The following is a 21,829-nucleotide window of genomic DNA, read 5'->3' on the forward strand; positions in this document are numbered from 1 at the left end:
ACAAAATATAATGCAGACAACCAAAGGTATCCTAATCATATCCTCAAGAGGAGAGTTGGATTCCTGGAAAGCCATCCAAGTTTGTGGCTGGAGAGTGCAGAGGCCTAGTGATTACTAGACCCAGGTTTGATTTTTACTCCTAAATGAACACATTTAAGACTGTTGCCCTTGCTTACCCATGCTGCCCTGTGGAGGCCTTTCTTTATAGAGCTACACAGGATTAAGGGCCTATGAGTACAGTACCAGGGGCAGTCAGGAGCGCTGGGTAAGGCTGGTCTGCATTCACAGGACAAGGGCACTGATCACCTGAAAATCTATTCCCAGATGGACGTGGACGCTGAGGAGAAGCGCCATCGCACACGATCCAAAGGTGTTCGAGGTAAGTCTGCACTTCCCCGTGTCTCTGAGGCTGGCCCCCCAACACCACCACCCTTTTGGTAATTTTCCATGGGAGAAGAGTACCAATGACACATGATAAATTTTTATGTTTTCCATCTTTCTGCAGTTCCTGTGGAGCCAGCCATACAAGAGCTGTTCAGGTGAGTGCTTTGTGGGGGAAAGGTGTTCCCAGCAGCAGTTTAGAAAACTCATGCCTCTGAATGGGTGTGCTGTACTTACAGACTGATTGGCAGCTTGTGCATAGCCTGCTATAGTGATGAAATTCATTCCCCTAAAACTGCAGATAAAAAGCTCCCTGTATCTCCTCCCTTGGTCAGTGCTGTTTCTTCTCTGCCTCCCTCCCTCCCTCCCTCCCTTCCTGCCTCCCTGCCTCCCTCCCTCCCTGCCTCCCTCCCTTCCCCCTCTCTCCATGAGGCCAGTCTACCACCATCAGTGCCCACAGCAGCCCATGCAGCTCTATAATCAGTTCTTTCCTGTTACAGCTGTCCCACTCCAGGCTGTGACGGCAGTGGTCACGTCAGTGGCAAATATGCACGACACAGAAGGTAATGCCTGCCTTTTTCACAATGTGCTGTCTAAGATGGCTTGTTTAGAGACCCAATTGAGTGAAGACGTGGGTAGGTGTTTGGGGATATAATGCATGCCACCCTTTTCTTCTTTTCTCTCACTTCTCCGTGCCCTTCCATCTCCTGCATAGTTCTCAAAGCGTGAGACACTCTGTGTCACAATGTCGACAACAGTATATAAATTGGCACCAATCATGATGAGCCTCCCATTCTCACCTGTGAGCCCATGCTCAGCATGTGGAGAGCTTGGGGCTTCCCATGATCCATGAGGAAGGTCGAACCCTTCCCTCTCTCCTCATCTCTTCTCCTACTTGCTGAGGACAGTGAGCCTCAGAAGATAAAGTAACACAAGACCTGTTGAGCTTTGTGAAGTAACTTTGGTCCCACCATCTAAGAGATCTTGTGCTGGGAAGCACAGACTGAGGTGATAGCCAGAAAACTGCAGGGAATGTTCACACCAGGGACAAAAGCCAGGACAGATCCCACCCACAGTCCTGGAGACAGGTGGTCTTGTTACTCTCACAAGTACTAGATTTCACATCCCTGACGGTGAGGGGGTGTGGAGAACATCAGCAAGGAAGACAGTTGAGAATGCGCCAGGGCCAGAGCACTTTATACACACCTGTGGTCAGCTGCCATACCCATGTTTTGTCTTCCCATCTGCTCTGACCAGAGACACTGGTGGGTCCTGCTGTATGAAGGTCCCAGACATGATAGGTGAGGAATGCTCGCCAGTTGTAATGATATTGTTCTCACTTATTTTTCCCAAGTCAAGTCAGGAGGACTAAAGTCATCCTGTGCTACCAACTTTCCGTGGCCAGACTGACATCATTTGAGTTGGGTGCTGCCAGAGATACTCAGGGTGACCTCTCCTTTGTCCTCATTTGTGGGTAAAATCGAGCTATTATTTTGATTGTCACTTTGTAAAATCAAAGGAAGATTCATGAATCATTGCCCAGGTCCCCATGATTGCACAGAAGGACACAGGGGGTTGCTTAATGAGCATCCATCACAAGATGGCTGTCTGGTGTCCCCACGACACACCAAAGGAGACAAGGGCCACTTTTCTCTAGAAATTTTTTTGTTTTAAATGACTAAATGTGTTACATAATTATTCATACCATACAAAATTGTAAATTGTTAAATCAGGTAATGACTAGTAACTAAAATATAAATTTTGCTACGTGGAGATATGTAAGGTCTTAAGTCTGTGCTTAAAAACAGCATTATGTGCTCAACAGAAAAATGGTTGGCAAACTCTGAGCAGCATCTATTTTCTCCTAATCATCTCTTCATTAGCCCATAGTTAGGCTTTCTCACAGTTATGAAAATAAATTATTAAATTTGGTTAACAAATTTTAACTGGATGTCATTTCATAGCCACAGTTTCACAAAGAAAAAAAAGAAAATTTAGAATAATAATTACAAACATTCATTTGGCTTTTATTCTGTGAACTAATAATTCTTGTTCTGTGGGGTTGTATTGTGGTATTTCAAGGCATGTTCATAGTGAGCACTGATCAAGTCAGAGAGATCGCCACTCTCTTCTATTTCTATCACACATTCAGACCCTTCACTAAGGTGAATTCCTGGAAGGTGTGGATTGATGTGGCCATGCATGATGTGTATTCACTTCTTATGCACTCTGCTTCCACGTGGTTTCTGAAGGAGATCTGAAGGCAGTTTAGACTCCGTCAATTTCAAAGTTGATCCTGGCATGAAGCACTCAGGTGGACTGTGAGGAAAGACACAGAACCATGCCAGCTAGGAAAGTTCCCCAGAAGCCTGGGCACATAAAAATACTGGTACCATTTTATCCTGACTCAATCCCTCCTGTTTGAATTGAAGTGTTCACCAGAGAGTACACAAGCATTGTGGTATGGATGGAAACCCTTAGCTCCAGTCTGGAGACCTGGATTCTGCTTTTCCTGACAATCTGAGGCTGCAGGACAGGAGTGATCTAGTTGGCTGTGACCTGCAGGGTGCTCAGGCCACTGGTGATACCTGCTAAGCAAAGCCAAGAGATAATGCATTTTAACATCTTGGGGGTATGTCAGGATTAGAAGATTTGATTGTGTCTGCCTTTAATTTTTATGGTTTGAAAGTAACTTCTGGCTGCAGTATTTTCTTTTCCTGAGACCTGTCCATTCTCGCTATACCTGCACACAGTCTACCGGGGCAGTAGTACTAACTGTGAAGGATGTCTGATGTGACTTAGACATGGGGCTTATCTTAGGGGTAGAGAGACATGAGAGCCACAGCCTAGTATGGATAAAATTACCTGCCCTTTTTATCCTTTTAGCAATGTATTTCTTGTCAAATGCGTTCTCCTCAAGGCTGCAATTTTCACTTAGCATCTATGTCCCCCCAGTCCATGGTGTTATTTTAACATGTTGAAATGTCTCTTTGAACATTCACGAAGTGACTAGAGGCAGATATGGGCAGTCCATATTATAAAGAAAAAAATCAGCATGGAGGGGGGGAACCCATGGTAAAATGGTACCTATTCTATAGTCCTTTGTTTTTATTAAGAAAATTCCTAAGAAAATAAATATTTTCTCACCCTTTCAGTTTGCTGTCTCTGTGCTTCTTAGGCACAAAGGGTGAGGCTCTGCATGCTGGTCAGTCTCCTTGTGGGTGCTAACTAATTCTATAAAAGAAGATGTGAAGGTTGGGTGTCCTGGGATGATGGAGACGGACACAGATTTCAGAGAATAAAGCTGTACCAACCACTAGATAAAACCTGGGCAAGGAGACAGTGAGCTGAGAGTGATTCACAATTTAAGATTTGAATTTAAATATTAGGGCCAGAGTAGGGCTGTAATATGCATTTGGGCATGCTTTACATCAACCCCTGTATTTTGTTTTAACAAAAGACAAACTGCCTGTAGGTATTTGTTTGTGTTAATAGCTCATAATAATCCATGGTCTCTGGTAAACCTAGGTCCAACTGTACAATTAAATGGTAAGTTGAAAGTTAAGCTAGGACAACCTATAAAGGAAATTGAAGCGGAGAAATGCAGGCTATGTCATGGTCCACACAGTACTCAATTCAGTATAAGTCTCCAGGCAGCCGGGGCAAAAAAAGATGAGTGCTGGACTCCCAGGTGTCTGACAGAAGCATTGCATCACTCCCTCTGAGTGACACCCTCTTGGCACCAAGCACCGAGTGTATCTGAATGGATTGCTGACAGCAGGGATCCAGGCTCAGCTGACATTCTGGTGCCCCATCAGCTAATCTGGGTTTGGCTTCTCAGAACAACTGATAGGACACACAGTGACCTTCAGAACTGTCAGTAGTCTGTGGACACGAGTCTGTCCTTTGTCCCATGTGTGATTTTGTGTCACTAGCTGTGAATATGACAAAGACATGCATGCAAGGATGGGAGCTGACAAAGTGTACCCTGAGGACTGGAGGCAGTTCCTACATTCTGAACCCTCCGGTCTCTTATGTACACAGTGAAGATGGCCTCCTTTTGCCACCGACACTGTCACACTGTGTGTGGCCCTGTGTGTGCAGCTATCTTGATGCCCTACTAGTCTATGGCTTCCTACCTTGTGCCAAGAGGATGTCAGAGACAACTGAGAACCTCAAATGTACAGTCTAATCGGAACTTCAATTTTCAGATACATCCAGTAAATCTCAGTCTTTCTGAGTTCCCGAAGGGTCGTCTTAGGTCCCAAAGCCTGGCTGCCACTGCACTCTCTACCCACATGCCAAAGTGGGCTTATAGGACCTGTGGACATTTAAAGTGCCAAAGACCAGGGCTTTCTTGCATGCAAGCAGTTGTTTTGGTAAGTCACAGGCATGATGTTCAGCAAGTTGCTAGTGGCTTCCTCCTGACCTTACCAAGCAGGTGAGAAACCAAGGTTTAACATCTTAGCAAGTGGCTCATTGTGAGCAACTCTGAAAGTGTAGAAGGTCCTGCAGAAGCTTCTGAAGACCCCAGAAGAGGACAGGCACAGAGTGGGATCTGGTTCTGTACATTGCTGGTGTCCTCCCCCAAACTGAACGCTGATTCTCTGTGGTTTGGTTGTTGACAAGCGAAAGAAACCACTGCCAGTCTGGGTTGTGTGAATGTAGGTGTGAGTGTGGGTGTAAGTGTAGGTTGTGTGTGTGGATGTGAGCGTGGGTTGTGTGACTGTGGTTATGAGCCTGGATTGTGTGAGTGTGAGTGTAAGCCTGGGCTGTGTGAGTGAGGGTTGTTGTGGGTGTAAGTGTGGGTATGACCCTAGGTTGTGTGAGTGTGGGTGTGAGCCTGGGTGAATGTGTGGATTGTGTGAGTGTGAGCCTGGGTTATGTGTGTGAACTATGTGGGTGTGGGTGTGGGTTGTGTGAGAGTGGGTATGAGCCTGGGTTGTTTGAGTGTGGTAATGAGCCTGGGTTGTGTGAGTGTGATCATGGGTTGTGTGTGAGTGTAAGCCTAGGTTGTGTGAGAGGAGCTGTGAGCTTGGGCTGTAAGTGTGGTTGTGAGTGTGGGTTGTGTGAGTGCAGGTGTGAGCCTGAATTGTCTGAGTGTGGCCCAGATACCTCATCAAAGGTTTTGTCATTCATCTGGAGTGTTTTAGGAACTGATCCTGAGACATGAGCTATAAAGCCAGATGTCAAAAAATTTACACAGAAATCTATTTGTCATCCTCAAAATACTTATTACTTTATTTTCACTAATATCTTACTAATTTTTTCAACAAAAATTGAAATAATAATGACATTTTATTAGCATTTACTACAGAGTGATATTAAATGCTATATAAGAATTAGAATTTTAACTTTACTCACAAAAATTGGTAGGTGTATATGCTTGAAATGAATTAGATTTGCTTATGTATAAATGATTTCTATAAAAGCCTCCCACACGCAAGGGTGGGAAGTAAGGGGCTCATAGCCTGGACACATTCACTACCTGTGTGTTCCATGAGCCTTCTGGATTGATTTGACAGTTAACCAATTTTGTTTACACTGAACTCTTTACTGAGATTTTAAAATTACTTATTCATTAAGCATGGCTTCCTGCTTAACTAGCAAGTTAAACATAACTTAGCCTTGTAGTCTCTGAGCACTTTACCAGCACCCTGAAGTTAGGAGATGAGAACAGCTATATTTCAGCCCGCTCCAATTTAGAAAACACTAAGCTAAATCTTTCAGCTCACATTTTTAAATTTACAAGCTTCAAATGGTAGCTTTTCTTTCTTTCTTTTTTTTATTAGGAAATTACTGGATCCTCTCTGGCTTGTTGTGCGTACTCCTTGTTCAAATTCTCTTCCATTTCACGCACCTTTCCACCCACCAGCGTGATTGCCAGGGCAGCCGGTGGGTGAATAATTGCCTGTCTTCACAGGAGCTTGCTTGGGAGCTAAAGTGGAGGGCTGGCTTCCTGATGTATGCACGCCTCATTTGGATTCTGCCAACAGCCTCAGGGTGATATTATTCATGCCTTGACAGAGAGCACTCACTAAAAGCTTTGGAACCCAGCCAGGTACTGGCTGAGAGATAGGGGAGCATTGCAGCTTGCAACTGAGAGGAGCATCCATAATCCAGGAAAAAAAAAAAAGGAAGAAAGAAAAGGGAGAAGGAACAGAGAGAGCCCCTATGCCATCCTCTTTGCTTTCCCTGGCTTCATGTAGATAGAAATTTCATTTGCATTGAAATAAAACACCCTAAAAATAATTGCATTTTTCCTAACCACGCTTGAAAGTTTAACACAATTTTCCACGTTTAATTGCAAAGCTGATTTTAATTAGTAAGGCCCCGCATGTGAAAAATGAAGATCCACTTGGGTGCATGGATACATTGCAGCGTCTGCCGGATGTTCTAATTAACGACGGGGCTGCCTTGCAGCAGGGCGCGCCATGGGATGTTTATAAGGGATTCAGTGCACACAGCCACCTAGCCAGCCTATCTGTGTTTACTCCCCTCCGTTCTTTATGAGGCATCATTGTGCCTGCCGTCACCCCATCCATAAGCTTTATGGCATGCCTGTCCTTTTTACTATTTGTCACCGATTCTGTAAATCACAAGTTAGGGCATACATATTTTAACATTAATTTGAGAGCAGACCACGGCAGCACAAAGAGAAAAAAATGTCGAGACCTAGGGATTTATTTGGGTGAAGTAGCTGTCCCTGATCACTGTTACTCTGGGGCTGTACTATGAATTGTATCTGTGCAGATACATTTGGGCACCATCACTTTGGACTGTGGTAGCAGTTAACCTTTATTATCATAGTAAATCCTTTATTTTAAAAAGTCTCTTGGCCATTTTCCTAAGAAAACAGTCAGCCTGCTGCTGTCTGCCACACATCTGGTCCCTGCCTCCTTTGTGACTCAGTGGGTTTGACACACAAAACAAACATAATATGTTTACACATATTTTTGATGTTTGAAAAACTGAATATATATCTATGTATCTGTATAGATATATATTAATAGTTCTACATTCAAAGAGGAGCATAAATATTTTCAGATAAGGAGCTCATGTCCTGGCAGAGGATCTAAAGGCTGTGATCCGAAGAGGTCACATCTGGATTTGGCAATTATCTCAGCCTGACACCTGCCTGATGATCAGACACATGTGATCTTAGCAGCTTTGGAACATGAACAAAAGGTACAGGAATGGATGGGTAGTTTGGCTAGTGCTGGTGCTGACCCACCAAAAGGTCCATGGTTCACCCAAATTCATCTGTGGAGGAATCGTAAGAAATAGCACCTACTCAATATGCCCAGAGATTGGAAGGCAGGGGTTGCTTACAGGCAGGTGTCAGAGGAGCTGGCTCAGCTGTACAGTTAGGAACAGTATCCTTCAGGGACCCAGTGTTGTGACCCCAGCTAGTTCTCACCTGAGAGGTGGTGACTGCTGACAAAAGGATTCTTATGATTGGTAGGCTGCATCTTCTCAGGGGTATGTGCCCGTACTTGTTAGGGAGTAAGGAGATAGTGATGGGGAGCAGGGAGGTGAAAGAGTGAAGGCTTCTAGTCAGACTGCTTTAAGGAGGCTCTGATGACTACTCCATTACTAGTTGATTCTGCATCTCCAGTCAGTATCTAGTCCATTTCATGTTGCAGGTACAAAATGCCCCAGACTGGACTCTCTTAACAGAAAGGGTTTTGCCGATTGACCTTATATGTGGGAGCCTGAAAAGAAGACCTCACGCTTAGGCAGGAAAGTGGAGGCTGGAAGGGCCCAGCAGCTCAGGAACTAATCCAAGTTCTCTATCCCTGAACCTAAAAAGCAGTGTCCTGAGTGGCTGGGTCCCCTCTTCACTGATGTCTCTCCTATGAGGGCCATCATCTTAAAGGCATCAACACTTCACCACAACCATGCACCCAAGGGAAGGAAAAGCCACTTCTCAACCATGACACTCACTAGAGACTTTCAGAGGTTGCTGCATTAGGAGCAGTGCAGCACTCTTGTTCTTCACACACTTACCTAGGGATGTTCATGCATTAGTAAAGCAATTATTATCATTTAGAATCACAATGAGCAGATGGAGGAATAATTGGAGGGGCCTTCTAGACTCTAACTTTCAAGGACCTGTTATTTCTTCTCTGCTATCCCCTGCCTTACAGAGAACAGTGTCTTCAAAGTCTGGTGACAAAATATGGTTAGAAAACAAACTTCAAAGTTAGAAGGAAAAAAAAACTTGAAAGGAAGCAGCCCTCCTTTCTGACTGTAGCATTGATCCAATGAGATTTCAATATTCTGTGTAGCTTTAGGTGTTCCAGGGGCACGTATTAGCTTATGAGCTCCACCATCAACCCTCCCACCTGGTGATACAGATACAGAGGTGAACCCACCCTAAGGGCCACTACTCCTTCCTCCAGCTCCCTTTCCATTCTCCTGTGCCCACCTGACATACAACGCAGAAAAACAGCTGTAGCTGCTCCAGACTCTGAAGCACTACTGGGACATGACAGCTGTTTTCATATCTCTAGGGCTCCACAGCATCCCATGATCATTCTGGAGCCATCTCTGGTAGACAGAGTCTCCATGAGCACCTAACCCACCTGTGAAGCTGGGGGTTGGGTCATTTTCCTTGAGCCCAGAACCCCAGTACTACCTACACACTCTCTAGGAAGGCAATAACTGGGCCCCCATCCAGATCTGCTGCATCAGAAACTGTGGGTGGGGCTCATCCATCTGTAACTTCAGTGTCCCTAAGGACTCTGTTGCTCTGAGCTTGACAAGGACACCAAAAAGAGCATTGTTGACCAAGCAGTCTCTCTAGAAAAGGAGATGGTGCCTGAGAACGCAGCTAATAAGGCCAACCCAGACTACCTTAAGTGTCTACCCAGTCTTGATCCCACCTGAGATTTAACAGTGAATGAGGATTCAAATCCTAGCTCCCTGATACAGAGTGTGTATAGAACTCACATTCAAACTATGGACATCAACTCTATACAAATGGGGTGAACACTCCTGCTCTGATGTCCACAGAACATACAGCCTACCCAGTGTCCTCACCATGCCCCAGGACCCACACCCAGTGTCACTACCCAAGAGAGAGTAGTAACACACACACACACACACACACACACACACACACACACACACACACACACACACACACTGGCCAGGATTGTGACTCTGACTGGCAGTGACTGAGATTTCACTTTGATTCAGACCACAGATGCATTTTTGTAGCTGAGCAACAAGAAACAGTCTACAAGATGTGGCTTCTCCAGAGAGGCATCACTTTTTGGGGAGACATGGGACATAGAGTAAGCCACTTTTCCAGGGTCAGCCACTCCTTGCTATCTGCAGGTCCTGGAGGGCCAGCACATACTCTGAGACCTAAAAGGTATTGTGGAAACCTCCCATTTTTATACAGGTACTCCCACTGCCTTCATAGAGCCCTAGTGGATAACAAAGGAAAGGCATCAAGACTAGAAGATAATCAGGATGTCTGCTGGAGACCATGACAACCCTCCAGGGCTCTCTCCTTCCCCATTGAGAAAGAATGTGCGTTGTCTCTGGTGCTTCTGCTGCTCTGAACACATTGGGATAAGCCACCCTCCTCCCTGCAGAGAGCTCACAGTACCACTGTGTAATTTCAGGCTCTGCAACCTGCTCCTGTCTTTCAGTGGCCACTCTGCAGGGCTGTGCCTTGCTGCCAATGCTGTATGGAATGACACAGAAGGATGCTGCCTATACAAAAGGATTCATTTCCTGAGACTCCAGGGATGATAGAACAGGGACACACAAACCTCCTGGTTGCAATTATTTCCATTAATATTTCATCTTGCTGCATTCTTGCCTACGTCTTATCACCCCAGCCAATCAGGTGACTTGTTGTATTCTGAATGAGACCTTGGCTCCAAGCTGGCATGAGAGAGGTAGCAGAAGAGTAGGGGAGCCTGAGTGTCACATTCTCCCTCAGAAAATCAGAGGGGTCCTGTGCCTACCAATCTCATAAGGACAAGATTGAGAAATGAGGTGCAATGTGACCATGCATCAGTGTGGGCCAGCCTTCCTATGTCCAGGAGCTGGCCTGGCCTGGCCAAAGTATGGCCAGGACACACCCTCCCCTGAGCCTCTGTGGCCACCATAATTAATTCTAGAGCTACAACTAGTATGGTGCTGAGAGGCATTGAGCCCAAGAGTGAACACAAGGGCCTCATTTCCCACCTGTCCTCTCCATATTGGCATAGAGTGGTCAGGATGGGGACAGCAATACACAGAAAGGCTGCGAGGAGTTAGCAAGGCCAATAGAGCAGAGGTAGTCTCCTGATCAGGCATATCTCAGGACACATCCAGCCCACCAAGATGTAGACAGTTTCTTCCCCCTTCAGGATCCGTGGGTCCTCAGAATCCCCTGGAAATAACAGTCCCAGGGACAGAAGCAGTAGCCTCCTGAGATGCACATCACAGTAGACCCAGTCCTCTCCTATCACTGGGACTCAATCCTGTTAGCCAGTCTTCCTTCCCCATGTTTCTTTCTACCCAATCTGGAGATAGTCTTTCTTTCCTCCAGCCCCCCTCAACCGCTCACCCACCCACTTACTCCAAAGGTGACCAGCAGGTTAGGAAAAAAAGGCACAGTACCTATAATGACTAAGAAAGGAACCCAGTCTTCCCTGAGGCTAGTGGGACAACGGCAAACTTCTTGCATTGACCCAACTTGTTTCAAACAAGTTTGAAAGAGTGGGGTGGAGGAATCCAGCCCAGAGTCTTCTACTACCTTGCTACCCTGGAAGTGAGTCTGTCCATCAGCCATCTCTGAGGCATCCTTCGCCTTAGACCTAGGCGTACACATGGGCTGCCAGGACTGTGGAACCCCCAGCTACAGGGCAACTTCCAAGACACTGGGGAGACAAAGGGCAGCTGAAGGGCAGAAGAGTAGACGGTGCAGGTGCCCTTTGTCAGCTCCCGGGGGATGCAGCTGGCAGGAGAAACCAGAGAAACACTGAGATTGGCTCAAACTTGAATTTCAAATAAAGGTCAGGCACCTTCTTAAATAAGGGCAAGTGTGAATTATGGCAGCCCCATAGGAATGGGGTGATTCTGTTATTGTCACATGTTAGAGTCCTGCCACTTAGTTTCTATCGCCTGACCTGCTAAGGGGTGAGAACACACCTTCATTAATATAAGCCTTTCCCCTTATCATTAGATAGTGTAATGATGCTGAATTTCATCCTGAGACTGTGCTGTAATTCATGTGATTCTGTTACTGTTGACAATGCCTGAGTGTTTAGAGTAGTATTTTTGCTAATACCTTCAGGGCTTTGGTTTCTCCTGGGGATAGAATAGCCATATATGACAGGGTAAAGGACATAGAGACCCTGTGTCAGGGTTTCTTACTTATAAGATGGGGTCTGGCAATACCATATTCCTAGAGTAGAAGATCAGGAAGCCCTTGTTGTTCCCTGGAAAGAAGATGCTGTGTAATCATGTCTAACATGCATCTTGCTTATCCAGAAAACAACCTCCCTTTTAAAAAATTGATCACTTGACTTACAATGTCTTTGCAAGAGCTTTCTGGAAGACAAAATGGTTAGCATATTAAGCAATGTTTTCCCCTTTTGAGAATGAGCTAGCCTCTCAGAGTACTTACTCTCAGGTTGGGCCAAGGTGTGACTATCTCTCTATAGTCAAGTCAAAGAATGGGCTACTGGGAAATAGGCAAGCATGGGTCCCAGAACTCAGCAATTACCTGTTCAGCCTTGAGCTCTAGACCTAGGATTGAGAAGAAAAACTGAGGGATCACTCTTTATAGCCACCTTAAACCATAGCTACAAAATGGGTCATCAGCATGCCCTCTGGGCATCTTGCACCAGTTGTGGTCAGACTGGAACATAGCCATATGAGGCCCTCAGTCCTTGGGTCAGCCACCTAGAAAATTCCCTTCATCCCTAAACCAGACCCAGTACAAAGGAGAATTAGGCTCTGGCCATTGAATGGAACATGGCCAAAGATGTGGACAGAGTCTGAAGGTCTTCATTAGGGCCACTTGTGTGTCATGTAGAGGTGGTGAATAGAGCCTTTGATATCTGTTGGACTCTCATTTAGTCAGGCTCCTTTGGGTTTAACTTCAGAATAAATGTAAAGTTTCTGTCTCTAGATGATAAAATGAAGCCACCCAGCTCTTCACAGACTCACATATAATAGAAAAAGACCTCAATGGGTGGGGCTACCCCCACACCCTATCTTTGGCACTCTCTGAAGGTTCACATAAGGGGAGCAGACAGTCCTCTATCTTGTCCCCTCTACTTTCACCTCCAACACTCTCTGCAGGCTCAGCAGCCCCTTCCACCTGGAGACTTTCTCCTGTCACAACAATCTTTGGGATAAATTCAGAGTCTTCCAAATCCTGGAAGCGTGTCTTTGGTAGGTCAGTCTCAAACTTGCCTGCTCCTACTTGAGTTGTGCATGAACACCCTGTCTATGTACAGGGTATTCTGATTAATTTTCTGGAAAATGAGGCCCCTCTGCTGTTCCTGTCTCGTGAAGCTGTATCTTCTGGCTTTCCCAGCACAGAAGGCATTGCTGAGTGACTGTGGTTTAGGAGGCAGTGGGCCCAGGGCAGTCAGGTTCCCTTGCCCATCAGAGCCCCTCCAGAGCTTCACCCTGTCCCTGACACCTTGGAGATGCTTGAGAGAGAAAGACTTTCTACAGAGCAGATGACTGTCACTAAATGTCCAGGGAATATAGACACAAATGACACTAAGGGCCAAACTTTATGCCTGATGTCCTGAAAGGCATTAGCATTTCATGTCATTCATGAGGGCAACAAGTGCCACAATGTTTTTATATCACCTAAAAACACAATAAAATTAAACACAGGGAGTTAAGGATTTTTAATTAGAATATGTTACTCTTAATTTTTTTTCCAGAGAAGGGGCCAAATGAAGCAAACAAAACCATCCTCACAATTTATGGTACTTTGAAACAATTAAGAATGATTTTTTGATTATTCAAGTTCTGATTATTGAATTCGGGTTTGAAACAGCTACTGGGGATTCTGTATCCAGAGGCAGTTCTTCCTGCCTGTGTCATCCCGGCATGTCTTAGAGCTTGGTCCCACTCTCAAGGCACTCAGCATTCAGCCAGACCACACCATGCAGCCAACTCTCCACAGCCACTAACCTTACACAGCAGCTTCTCCAGGGACAATACAAGTGACAGACTCTACATAAGGTAGTGCAGGGCTTTGTAGAAGGGTGGGGATAGAGAAGATGGGACCAGATGGTGGAGCTGTGCTCCTCAGCAATGTCTGTGATGAGTTTGGAAGCTTGTCTAGTTTTTTTAATCTTAGAAATTAGCATTTGGTCAAGAATCACATAAAGGCAGGTTGGAAGCGATCACCAACTTTTATGAACATGTAGAAGAAACTGTGAGTCTAGAGAGATCCATGATATCTTGACACACTACTTACAGAAGAGTGATTGCATACGTTTCCCTATACCAGGAACTATGACTAAAGGTCAAGGAGGTAGCCTCCTGCCCTCAAAGACCATGTGACACATCAGATCTACCATAGTCAGAGATAGAAGCACATGTGTCCATGGTGGTATGTGATATTTCTGAGTTCTGTATTGGTTCTGAATATAAGGCAGACTTTATGAAGGTCCCCAGATCTGTTCTACTTCATGCCCCTTACAAATGCACTCTGTCCAACTCATGGATTTCAATGTAAGGAAGCACCCTGACAGCAGTAGTCTGATTTTCCAAAACTTTAGAAGTGGGAAGACTCATATCACCCCAGTGTTGGTTCTGTCAGCTGCAGGGCTTAGACAAGACATCTTCCCAGAGTGTATTCATACACAGTTTAACATCCAGTTTCTATGTAGCTATGTAGAGTCTACATCATTCAAGTGTCCTATGATTCTCCACCTACCCAGAGGATCATCACAACTTTTCTCAGAGAGAGGTTTCTTTTTCTGCATTGCAACACAATTCAGTACTCTGTTGTTTTAGAATCTGATGCAAACTTTTAGACACTTGCTGCAAACTCACTACCCACTTGTAAAATTTCTCCACAGGGAGACTGTGCCAATTTCAAAGAAGACAGGTAACCCTGTGTGTATTCATCTACCTCATGTTGGCCAGTCAGTGAATGTTTCTGAGAAATTTTGCAGCCTTGAGAATGATAGAGAAAGAAGTGATAGATAGATGTCAGAGCATGTTTCACCAGTAAAATATTTGAATTAGGTCCAGCTCTATCTGAATATATGAGCCATACTAAGGTGATATATTTTTCCCATCTCAATCCTGGTAATCATGGGGAGTGCCATGTACACAAAGAAATACCCAAAGAAGGGATTCAACTTCTCCCAGAGAAGAAGCTTTTGCCAAAGCTTTCAGAAGGTGAGATGATCTGAGCTGCAAGGGAGTTTGCGAGGAAGAGGGGGAACAGTAGGTATAAATGTCCTGGATAGCTGAGCATGAGGAAGGAGGATGTCTTAGAGTTTCTATTGCTGTGAAGAGACACCATAACCACAGCAACTCTTCTAAAGGAAAACATTTAATTGGGATGGCTCATGAACAGTTTCAGAGGTTCAGTCCATTATCAACATGGAAGGGAGTATGTCAATGTGCAGGCAGACATGGTACAGGCTACATCTTTATCAGAAGGCAACAGGAAGTCAACTGTGACACTGAGAATAGCTTGAGCATAGGAAACCTCAAAGCCCACCCCCACAGTAATGCACTTTCTCCAACAAGGCCATACCCAACCCAACAAAGTCACATTTCCTAATAGTGCCACTCCTTATGAACTTATAGGGGCCAATTACATTTAAACTATCACATTCTGCTCCCTGGCTCCCATAAGCTTTTAACAATATCATAATGTAAAATACATTTAGTCCAACTTCAAAAGCCCCCATAGTCTATCATAGTCTCAACAATATTTAAAAGTCCAAAGTGCAAAATCTCTTCTGAGTGAGATTCATGCAATCTCTTAAATGTAATCCCCTATAAAATCAAAATCATAAAACAGATCACATACTCCCAACATATAATGCCACAGGATATACATTATTGTTCCAAAGGGAAAAGGAATATAGCAAGGAAATACTGGACCAAAACAAGACTGAAAACCAGCTGGGCAAACTCCAAACTCTGAATCTCTATGTCTGATGTCAAAACGCTCTCAGATCTCTAATTCCATTCAGATTTGTTGACTGCAACACATTTCTTTCTCTTTGGCTGATTTCACTCCCTGTTAGCAGTTTTCCTTGGCAGGTGTCCCATGGCTCTGGCATCTCTAATATCTTGGGGTTTCCAAGGCAATCCAGGCTTCACCTTCACAGCTTCACACAATGGCCTTTCTAGGCCTTCATTCAGGGACACCCCTAACACTTGCCTGGCCTCAGAGGCTTTCCTTAGGCACAGAGGCAAATTTTATAAGCAGTTTCTTCTATCCTTAACTCTAAAGCCAGAACCATTTGGCCAAAGCTGCCAAGTTGTGCTGCTTGCTGGAGCTTGAGACATGGCCTCCTCATTCAATTGCTTCTTCGTCAACTTTCTGTTTTTGTTACCTTCAGTACCTAAGCTTGGCTGTCCTTGAACTTGCTCTATAGGCCATGCTGACCTCAAACTCAGAGCTCTGCCAGCTTCTTCCTTCCCAGTGCTTAGATTAAAGGCATGCACGACCATATTTGGCTCTAAGCTTCCTTTTTGCAAGTTGGAAATTTAGCTGGATGTGATCTTGCCCTGAGGTCACCATTCCTTTTATTCCGTTTTTAAATCCTTTTATCTCCTTGAACACAGGATTTAGCTGTGTTCCACTTCCTGGTGCCCCTTTTCTCAATCTGTACATTTTGTATTTTAATTTGTTCAGCTTACTCCTTTTCATTATAAATCTTCATCAGAGTTAACACTAATAACTACATAATATAATCTATATTAGGCTGTTTTGAGATTTCCTCTGCCAGCCAAATTAATCCAAAACTCTTCACTTTAGCCTCAGGCAGACCTTTTGGGTAAGTGCAAGAGGCAGCCACATTCTTCACCATAATATCACAAGAAAGATCTCTAGGCAACATACTAAAATTTTTCTCCTCTGAAACCTCTTGAGCTCCACTGCCTTCCATGCTCCTGCTACTATGGCCCATTAATCAGTGCTTAAAGCATTCCACTGCTTTTCTAACCCCAAGTACCAAAGTCCAAATTCCTCCAAACAAAAACATGGTCCAGCCTATCACAGCAATACCCCAATTCCTGGTACCAACTTCTGTCTTAATTAGGGTTTCTATTACTGTAAAGAGACAACATGACCACGGCAACTCTTCTAAAGGAAAATATTTAATTAGGATGGCTCACAAATAGTTTCAGAGTTTCAGTCCATTATCATCAAGGAAGGGAGTATGGCAATGTGCAGGCAGACATAGTGCAGGCTACATCTTTTTGTTGGTGGTGGTGGTGGTTTTGTTTTTGTTTTCTGTTTTTGTTTTGAGACAGCATTTCTCCGTGTAGTTTTGGTGCCTGTCCTGGATCTCACTCTGTAGACCAGGCTGGCCTTGAACTCACAGAGATCCACCGGCTCTGCCTCCTGTGTGCTGGGATTAAGGCATGCGCCACCGCTGCCCAGCACAGGCTGCATCTTTACTGGAAGGCAACAGAAGTCAACTGTGACACTGAGAGTAGCTTGAGCATGGGAAACCTCAAAGCTCACCCCCACAGTGGTACACTTCCTCCAACAAAGTCACACCTCCTAATAGTGCCACTCCCTATGAGTGTATGGGGGCCAAATACATTCAAACTACCACAGAGGATGTTTGGGAAAGAAACTGAGTCAGGAAGGAGCCATGCAGGATTTCATATGTAGAGTAGGAGCCATGATGAAGCAGAAGACCTGGGGAGACCTCCCATGCTCCTTCACTCAAACTCAGTAAACACTACTCGTTAAAGACCCAAGTTTCTGAGCTACCTACTGAATCATAGTGGTGAACAACTGTATCACTATGTCTTAGTCCCTGTTCTATTGCTGAGAAGAGACACTATAACCAAGGAAACTCTTAAAGAAGTCATTCGACTGAGGGCATAGTTACAGTTTCAGAGGTTTAGTCCATTATCAGCATGGAGGGAAACATGGGGTGGCACACAGGCAGAAATGGTACTGGAGAAGTAGCTGAGAGTTACATCGTGATTGACTGGTTAAGAGAGAGATTCTGGGCTTGGCTTGGGCTTTTGAAAACTCTTTATATCACCAGTGACTTTCTCCAAGAAGGCCACACCTCCTAATCTTTACAAATAGGACTCCCTGGTGACCAACCATTTAAATCTATGAACCAATGGGGGGAATTTTTTTTTTTTTTTGAGCTGAGGATCGAACCCTGGGCCTTGCGCTTGCTAGGCAAGCGCTCTACCACTGAGCTTATTCAAACCACCACACCCTACTCTCCAAGAGGGTGAGGAGCAGCACTTGAATGGCTTAGGGCAGAGACCACACAGTACAAGCACTAGCCCTTTCCTGTCTGAGGTCACACTCTGCAGAATCATCATCCCAGGAGAGCTGTAATGCATGGATGATTCCGCCTGGGGACAGGGTGATGGCAGTGCCTGGAATGAGCCCAGGGCTGAGAAAGAAGGCAGAGAGAACACAGAGGGTGCTCCAGGGCAGAGGGTAGCACTGAACATGTGGCTGCTAGAAGAGTGTAGTACAGAGAGCCTCAAGGTTGGAAGGAGACAGTGCTGACGTCCAGTCCTTGGGATGAAGGTCCGGGAATGGGAACTCACAGGGGCCAGTTTACAAGAGCATTCAAAGCACAGAGAGTGTTCATATCGCTACCTGCCAGGAAAGCAAGAGAAGGGGGCACAACAGGGGAGGGAGGAGAAGAAGCAGAAGGGAAATAGTGGAGGTGGGAGGAGAAGAATAGCACGGTGGGGTACAGGTGGAAAAAAGGGGGATTAGGACAAGGGCTGATGATGACTGACAGGAGGAACCAGGTGTTTCACAGAGGCCATTTGTCCACCTGTCCTGAGTTCCAGGAGGATGAGGTGAATGAAAGCAGCAGCTGGCCCAATTGAAAGCATTTCACACACACACACACACACACACACACACACACACTGCCCTCACATCTCTGTGCCTTCACACATGCACACTGCCCTCACACGCACTCTGCCTTTTCACACATCCATCTCATAAGCCCTGACCTCCCATCAAGGATAGATTTTAGCTCATTGATTTTTCTCATAAGTTTGCTAGAGACACAACTATCATAGTCAGACTTGTAGCTCCATCTGCTAGAAGTCACGGTAGTAGGAGCACTGGTGAAACCCTAAGAGCTTCTGGGCCACGGGGACTGAGACATTGAGTACAATGACATTCAAAGTTGAATAGAACTTTGCCAAGGAGGCTGCCACGTTGTCCACCATGAACCAAAGGCACATCTTTCCACTGAGCTGAAGATAAACCCAGAGCTGTTCTGTCACATACATGCTCAACCTTTCTGATCAAGCATATCAGTGCCAACTTGAGCATATTCATTCAGTAAGATAAGATGGAAATGGTACCATAATACCACATGTTGGGCCAGCTGAGTGAGTGGTGTTTGTTTCCAGTAATTATCTATCTGGACATGTTTCTTTGAGCTGATGTAACCAGAGTGTCTATCAGTGAGAACTAGAAATGTAAAGTGTGGCTAGGTCCCTAGGAAACATTTTTTTTTCTCTGAATATGTACATCAGTTTTCATTTTGGCTGGGTCGAAGAGGTGTTTTTGACACAGAAAGTCTGGTTTATTGTTTGACATTGGGTGTGCCACTGCATTTTCTAGGTCAAAGGTGGATCAGATGGTTTTTATAGTTCCTCCCCTGTACATGTTAGTGGTGTGATAGGTCACTAGGCCATATTAAAATGAACACTTTGGAAGACCTCTTAGCCACCCAAGCTCTTTGGTTAAAATAGAATCTCACTTAAAGCACACCCTAGTAATCTAAGGGCATGAATGGACCAGATTAATCTGCCAATCTTACTGCTGATGAGTGGCTTGGCTGTTGGAATAATTTTAACATTCTCAGCATTCTGATCTCACAAATGTCAAGGGCAATCAATACCTTTTATGGACAGAAAAGAAGCTGTATGCCTTTTACTGAAAGGTGGGAGCTGGTAGAACCAAGCATTAAAGGCTGGGAGAATACGGCCAATTGTTTCTGCAGTTAACCAACAGCAACAGAGGTTTTGAAGCCTTCTTGTCATGCACAATGGGAACCCAGGATAATTAATATCTGGCAGCATCCCTAACACCAAACAGAACTACTACATTAATGCAATAAGCCAGCAGCAGCACATGTGAGTTAGTCAAGGTAGTTTCTAATACATAGGAAATATCTCCTGTGCAGAGTATAGGATAATCAATCTTGAATTCTAGCCTGATTGAGACTGACCTGATACAGAATCAGGAACTTGACATGGGCCTTAATGATGAGTAGGAGAGGAAACTCCCAGTGGCAGGAATCATGGGTGAACACAGAACTCTAGAATGGCTATGAGGGAGGGACCAGATTGGACAACAACCGAAGCTAAAGTGAAATGGGAAGATGCAGACAAGTCAAAATTTCTTAATTCAGTAGCCCTGGTCTTAGTTCAAGGTGGGGATAAGTATATGGATTGATTCTACAGCTGCACAGGCCTCACTTGACTAGTAGCTGGGAATTGGCTTCTAAAGGCAGGAACATCTAGGGGAGAATAACAGTGATGGAAAGTCCTGTCTAACCCAGCTGAGTCTTTGCCCCCATTATGAGCTGGATCTTCTGCTGACATAGAAGGCATGGGAGGTCAAGAGGTACCTATTAGAGGAAGCCTCTGAAGACTGTGTGTGCATGGTAGCAGGTTCTTGAGACAGGCTAAAATGGGCAGAAAGCAGGGCATGGCTCTATGTTTGTGTGAGAAGCCTCTGTTCCATGTGGCCAGGGAACTGGTGCATGCGCAGGAGTGGTCATCCTGAGAACTATCTTCCAGTGAATCCAGCAGGATTCAACAAGTCATTGTATGGAAAACTGAAAGCAGGCTGGACAGATGGATCACAGTGCCTTCCTTGAGCCTATGTTCTGGAATCTGAAAAGAACAGTGGGCAGTGCAGAAGGTTACCACAGCCTCCTAGAACTTATGCTGCAGACCCATGTGACATTGGTACACATGTCTGCCACCAAGAAAATCTGAGGAATCTCAGTCCTCACCCAGGGCTGAGGAAGAGATCTGAAAGAGTGTCAAATCCTAACTTCACTGACACCTGTGCAGCATCACAAGACACCAGAATACAGGTAAGAAAGGAAGCTTTGAGGGAAATGTCTTTGCAATTAGAAGCACACCAACAATTTTGTGCAAAGGTAGAGTAAAGATATTTTAGATAGGCAAGGGTTCATAGCATGTGCCTCCATGCACCCTGCCTCAGTGAGTTTGGGGCCTTGGAAGATGGGCTCCACTGAGGACATCGGAGGGTCAGGAAGAAGAACCAGCCTAGTGAGGAGCAGAAGTGTCCCCAGGAGGGTGAACACACAGAGCCTAGGGTGAATAGGCACAGGCAGAGAAGGCCGCAAGAAGGCTGACCTTGTATGTGTCATTAGGACAGAAACTTGCACACAGGAGTTTGATACCTGAAGGAGAGTTGGAGAATCAATTAAGACATATTTAGAAAAACAGAAATATCCACAAATACAGTGGTAATAGGCAGGAGAGAAAATACAGTGGTACAATAGTAGGCACTGCTACCTGGACAGACCCTGTTTCATGGTGGTCATTGGGAATATCTGTGGACTGGACATGCACCTGTCCATCTGAGAAGGTACCTGTGGAGCTCCTATCTCCCAAGAGATCCCAGTAGGCAATGCTTAAACTGAAAGCCAGGGAGCGTGATATGAGCACTTATTCCAAGATTGTCAAAGAAGCAAAGAAGACATGGAGGATTACTCATTTTTCAAGCTGACTTTTTAAATGATGTGCTAATAAAAATAAAATAAAATAAATAAAAAAAAACATTGTAAAGGGCAACCACTGGAGTGTAAATAAGATAGCCTGGAGAAAAGCTATTGAAATCTGACAGGCCCAATAAAAGTTCTGACTCAAGAAAGTGTACTCGATTTTATGTAGGATTTCAGCAACTGGAGCAGTTCTGTACGTAAGAATCCCAAGGAACCAAATCTCTGCCAGAGCTGGTTTGGAAAATGGCTCAAGTTCTGAATGAGGTTTCTGCAGTGACCACCGGAGTTGCCTCTGCTGGTTTTCATGAATTGAAAGCTGTTGGTGTGGTTGGGGGGAAAAAGCCAAAGGTTAATGGTTGTTTTATACTTTATCTCTTTGAATTACTGTTCATGGCAGTATGTGTTTAATACTGGACTATGTCGTGTAAGTGCATTTTTAAAGCTAAAAAGCAAGTATGTGACTCCTGGAAGTTCATGTTTAAAATCTGTAGGTAAGGATC

General features: G+C 44.9%; 1 protein-coding gene across 19 annotated transcripts in view; it reads left to right on the top strand.

The window, feature by feature from the left end:
* The window catches only part of Myt1l (myelin transcription factor 1 like), a 399,212-nt gene that overhangs the window by 256,281 nt on the left and 121,102 nt on the right, over window positions 1–21,829 (top strand). For 18 of the 19 annotated variants that reach the window (XM_036170263.1, XM_036170272.1, XM_036170265.1 and 15 more), the window contains 3 exons: window positions 325–379; window positions 506–539; window positions 882–944. In XM_036170263.1, the coding sequence (XP_036026156.1) occupies window positions 325–379; window positions 506–539; window positions 882–944 (152 nt within the window). Of the gene's footprint in view, window positions 1–288; window positions 380–505; window positions 540–881; window positions 945–21,829 lie in introns of all 19 variants that reach the window. The other variant, XM_036170260.1, reaches the window with a different exon arrangement.

This window comes from Onychomys torridus, chromosome 21, assembly GCF_903995425.1.
Source record: "Onychomys torridus chromosome 21, mOncTor1.1, whole genome shotgun sequence".
In the NCBI taxonomy this organism is placed as follows: domain Eukaryota; kingdom Metazoa; phylum Chordata; class Mammalia; order Rodentia; family Cricetidae; genus Onychomys; species Onychomys torridus.